Source organism: Oncorhynchus nerka, linkage group LG4, assembly GCF_034236695.1.
Source record: "Oncorhynchus nerka isolate Pitt River linkage group LG4, Oner_Uvic_2.0, whole genome shotgun sequence".
NCBI classification, from domain to species: Eukaryota; Metazoa; Chordata; class Actinopteri; order Salmoniformes; family Salmonidae; genus Oncorhynchus; species Oncorhynchus nerka.
In genome coordinates this window covers 32,038,984-32,044,113 of record NC_088399.1, presented here as the reverse complement: position 1 = coordinate 32,044,113, position 5,130 = coordinate 32,038,984, and the positions used below count along the sequence as shown (strand labels likewise).

The 5,130-nt window shown below is 45.1% G+C and overlaps 2 protein-coding genes across 2 annotated transcripts in view; both read right to left on the bottom strand.

Annotated features, from left to right (window-relative positions):
- Positions 1-352: 352 nt before the first annotated feature.
- On the bottom strand, positions 353-1,667 carry LOC135571391 (neurofilament medium polypeptide-like). Its single transcript, XM_065017458.1, has one exon. It carries the CDS (start codon positions 1,665-1,667, stop codon positions 1,233-1,235), a length of 435 nt encoding a protein of 144 aa, XP_064873530.1. The 3' UTR covers positions 353-1,232.
- A 1,494-nt stretch (positions 1,668-3,161) lies between these two features.
- The window catches only part of LOC135571509 (uncharacterized), a 2,547-nt gene continuing 578 nt past the window's right edge, over positions 3,162-5,130 (bottom strand). Inside the window, exon 2 of the mRNA XM_065018103.1 lies at positions 3,162-4,114. Within this exon, the coding sequence (XP_064874175.1) occupies positions 3,162-4,114 (953 nt within the window). The remainder of the gene's footprint in view (positions 4,115-5,130) is intronic.

The following is a 5,130-nucleotide window of genomic DNA, read 5'->3' as shown; positions in this document are numbered from 1 at the left end:
AGAAATGTGCTATGTAAATCAAGTTTGATTTGATAAATCAAGTGCTATAATAAAATGCTATTTGCATGAACATGCCATGGGGTGCATCGTTTATATTATGGTTGGTGGATCATTCTTTGATGGTATGCACATATTACAGTGTAGCTTTAAAAATCTGTAGAGGACAGCCTCTGGATGGTGATATGGTTTTGTATCATTTCTAGGCTACAAAAGATCATGAAGCATGCAATCCCACCCCTATGAAAGCAGATGAAGAAATAGAATAGTGTGCATGTTGAGGTGAGACAGCTACTGTAAATGAACAAGTGTAAGGACATGACAGGACAATTGCATAAAGGAACAAGAGACCATATTTGTATTTCAGTATGACATTTATTGAGTAAATGCTGCTGGGAAATAGTTCATGATGAGTAAAGACATGGGATTGCAAACTGTAGCACCTCATTTAAGTTCGCTATTTAAATTCAAGTCCATCCTATGCATACAAGAATGTATGTGTGCGCATTTGCATATTTATTTTCAATTGCACTCATTAGGTAAACATAATAGATACTGATAAAAAGCATGTTTAAGGCTCAGTGTTTCTTCAAGGTTCTTAATGCTTTAGTTGCTTCGGGTACTGTATGTTTATGATCATCAGTACATTGCACCATCGTCTTTCTCATTCTTCACTATATTGTGTTGTAGACGATTGTATTTTTGGCTCAGTTGGTATCTTCACATAAAAAGGCTAGTCCTTTTGAACATGTGTCTCTAAAGTGGACGCTCCAACCCAGGCACCCCTTTTTGAATTAACATTTGAATTAACATACATTTCTATCACTCTCCCACCAACATACAGTATGCATCTAAACTGTAAACCTTCCATCCATCCATACAGGTTAGAGCGGAGGGGTCTCCCTCCCTGAGCTAGCATGCAGACGCCCCCACCCGTGAGCCCTCCCGTGAACTGCAGGGAAACATAAAGACAATTAATAATCTGTCCCACTATCACATTTTCCTGATTTAATCTGCAGCAAAACCCATTTAAAGCTTTCTCTCAACATGCATTTTTAAACAATGTTAGCTTTGTCACATCATATGGCTTCTCTCGTTGCTTTTCTGTATGTTTGAGAGTGGTTCTCTTTATTACATCGCTCTAGCTCTATGATTTCGTTGTTATGTTAGTTCTGGGTTGATTGCTTTTTGTCGTGTCATCTTTGTTCCTCCTGAGTGGGTTGGATGGAGCGCAGTTACTCAGTTTCAGTCACCACCTTGACGGACTGGGAAGAGTGTTTCTCCATCTTCTTGCTGGAGACTGTCTTCTCCTGCATCACATCCTCAGACTCCTTCACAGTCTCGGTGACAGTGACCGATTTGGTGACATGCTTGGCCCCGTCCTCTCCAGTGGTGATGGTCTCCACCGTTTTGGTGATGACCACCTTCTGGTCCTTTGGATCATCTTTCTGGTCCGGGTCATCTTTAGTGGGGCTCTCGTCCACTCCATTTGAGATAACATCCTTCTCCTCTGCCTCTTTCCCACCCTCATCCTTCTTGTCCTTGTCCTCTGGGGTAATCTTCTCCACATCTCCATTCATGGCTGCGTCTTTCTTTTCTACCTTCCTCTCTTCCTCTGAATCACTCTTTTTGTCTACCTTCTCTTCTGCAGCCTTGGGGGCCTCTGACATTGGAGGTTTCTGGTTTGGGGGCCTCACCCTTATTCCGATTTGGGGACTCTGCCTGCAGGGGGGATCCCAGCAATTTGGGGGATTCAGATTTGGGGGATCCTGTCCAGTTTTGGGGATTCAGATTTGGGGATCCAGCAGGTTTTGGGGATTCAGATTTGGGGGATCCAGCAGGTTTGGGGATTCAGATTTGGGATTTTTGGGGATTCAGGTTTTGGGGATTTGGGGAACCAGGGGGGGGATTCAGAGGTTTTGGGGATTCAGATTTGGGGGATCCAGCAGATTTTTTAGTTTTTTGGGGATTCAGATTTAGGGATCCAGAAGGTTTTGGGGATCAGGTTTTGGGGATTCAGATTTGGGGGATCCAGCAGGTTTTGGGGATTCAGATTTGGGGGATCCAGCAAGTTTTGGGGGATTCAGATTTAGGGGTTTTGGGGATTCAGATTTTTTGGGGATTCAGGGGGATCCAGCAAGTTTGGGGATTCAGGGGGGATTTTGGGGATTCAGATTTAGGGGATCCAGAAGGTTTTGGGGATTCAGATTTGGGGATTTGGGGGAGCCAGCCAGCAGGTTTTTCAGGGGGGATTTTGGGGATTCAGATCCAGAAGGTTTTGGGGATTCAGGGGATCCAGCAGGTTTTGGGGATTCAGATTTGGGGGATCCAGCAGGTTTGGGGATTCAGATTTGGGGGAGCCATTTTTGGGGATTCAGGGGATCCAGCAAGGTTTTTAGGGGATCAGGGTTTTGGGGATTCAGATTTGGGGGATCCATGGGGATTCAGATATAGGGGAAGTTTGGGGGATTTTGGGGATTCAGATTTGGGGGATTTTCTGATTTGGGGGAGAGCAGCAGGTTTTGGGGATTCAGGGGGATTTGGGATTTAGGGGATCCAGGGGTTTTGGGGATTCAGATTTGGGGGAGGGTTTAGGGATCCAGCAGGTTTGGGGGATTCATTCTGATTTGGGGGATCCAGCAGGTTTTGGGGATTCAGATTTAGGGGATCCAGAAGGTTTTTGGGGGATCCAGAAGGTTTTGGGGATTCAGATTTGGGGGATCCAGCAGGTTTTGGGGATTCAGATTTGGGATCCAGCAGGTTTTGGGGATTTGGGGGATCCAGGGGGGGGATCCAGCAGGTTTTGGGGATTCAGATTTGGGGGATCCAGCAGCAGGTTTTGGGGATTCAGATTTAGGGGATTCCAGCAAGTTTTGGGGATTCAGATTTATCCAGCAGGGGGGGATCCAGAAGGTTTTGGGGATTCAGATTTTCAGATTTAGGGGATCCAGAAGGTTTTGGGGATTCAGATTTGGGGGAGCCAGAAGGTTTTGGGGATTCAGATTTGGGGGATCCAGATTTGGTTTTGGGGATTCAGATTTGGGGGATCCAGGTTTTGGGATTCAGGTTTTTGGGGGATCCAGCATTTTAGGGATCAGATTTGGGGATTCAGATTTGGGGATCCAGAAGGTTTTGGGGATTCAGATTTGGGGGATCCAGCAGGTTTAGGGGATCCAGCAGGTTTTGGGGGATCCAGCAGATTTAGGGGATCCAGCAGGTTTTGGGGATTCAGATTTAGGGGATGCAGCAAGTTTTGGGGATTCAGATTTAGGGGATCCAGCAGGTTTTGGGGATTCAGATTTGGGGGATCCAGAAGGTTTTGGGGATTCAGATTTGGGGGATCCAGTAGGTTTTGGGGATTCAGATTTGGGGGATCCAGCAGGTTTTGGGGATTCAGATTTGGGGGAGCCAGGTTTTGGAGATTCAGATTTGGGAGTTACAGCTTTGGGAGATTCATGTTTGGGGGATCCAGCTTTTGGGGACTCGGACTTGGGGGACCCAGCCTTTGGGGATTCAGCTTTTAGGGAGTCTGGCTTGGAGGGCTTTGGGGACTCAGATTTCTGGATCTCAACTTTTGGGGCCTCACTCTTGGAGGCTTCTGTTTTGGGAGCCTCTGTCTTGGCTACAGCTGCCTTCTCATCTGTTTTGTCTTCTTTCTCATCCTTTCCTTTCTTCTCATCTTCCTCATCCTTATCATCTCCATCTTTGGATCCTTTGTCACTACCTGCATCTTCATCTTGATCATCACCCTCCTCTTCTCCCTCTCCCTCTCCTGTCTCCTCTTCTCCTCCGCTTCCCTCCTCTCCAGCCTTCTCTTTGTCAGGAGAGGCCTTTGATTCTGGGGCTTTAGAGCACAGGACTGTCTCCTCTAATTCCCCCTCTCCTTCTCCCTCATCACCACCTTCTGTATCATCTCCCTTCTCACCCTCTTCTCCTTTCTCACCCTCTTCTTCTTTTTCTCCCTCTTCCTCTTCATCATCGCCTTCTTTGTCCTCCTCTTCCTCCTCAGCAGGTGTGCTGGAGCTAACTTGGGCTTCAGTGGAGGCTACAACCTCTTCTGATTCACCCTCTCCCCCTTCTCCCTCTGCTTCTTCTCCTCCCTCTTCTTCCCTCTTCTCTTCTCACCGGCTGTCATTTATATAGGAGAAGCTTATCGCTGACAAGGCAGAGACTGTTTTTACTGGCCCATTGATCGAACGGAGGAGGAGGGCCATGTCTCAACCCTTCATACTCTATGTAAGTGAAACACTACTTGAGTGTGTGAGGGTTCGTGGGTGGCCGTTTGAAAGCAGAGGAATGATCACACATAGGGAGAAAAAAGGAAATGGGGTGATTATCATTAGGATGTTTGGGATAGTCTATGTGTCCTTGACGTTGATGTGTTTATCATTTGTCTCTTGTCATACAGTTTCCTCCAAATTTTGAACATTCGAATAAAAGAGAAAATTATACATGCAGCTCTGCATTTGCTAATTCAACCAGCCAATATGGAGAAGTTCAATGACCCATGTTAATTATTATTTCCCCTACTATTAGTTAGCAAAAACGGTTATACCAGAAATGATCAATTTACCGATGCAATTTAGAGCGATAGAAATATCGGCCCCATGGACAGCACCAGTCCGCCAGACTCCAATATCAGCGCCATGGACAGCGACTTAATGCAGCAAAACACCATTACCGTCCTTTTCAAGTGTTTGAAAAGTGTTGAAAATGTTTCTCTCAAATTGAACAGAATGATTGATCATTAAATGAATTGAATTAATAATGTATATTTGCCTATGAACATGTGCAAAGCGAACCAATTTCCCATATTGATGGTTTGCTTGTGCTAAGTCTTCAATAATAGGTGATTGATTACTTCTTGACAGGAAACCTCCCAAAATCAAAGGGATTACCATCAGTGACCTACCAATGACGTATAAAGTGAGACTACCATGAGGGGGTTGGTTCAATCAATATGATGCATTTATGTGACCACTTGCTACTTTCAGGAAGTGTTGAAGCATTAATCATAGTTGTAGTTATTGACAGCTATTGGTATAGATTACAGTTATGATCAGCCTGTGCTTATATGCAAGTAATTTACCCCATTCAATAGTATATATCACCTTCATAATGAATATCATAATA

Coding starts and splice junctions, on each gene's coding strand:
- LOC135571391 (XM_065017458.1), bottom strand. CDS start 1,667: ATGTCAGAGGCCCCCAAGGCTGCAGAAGAGAAGGTAGACAAAAAGAGT.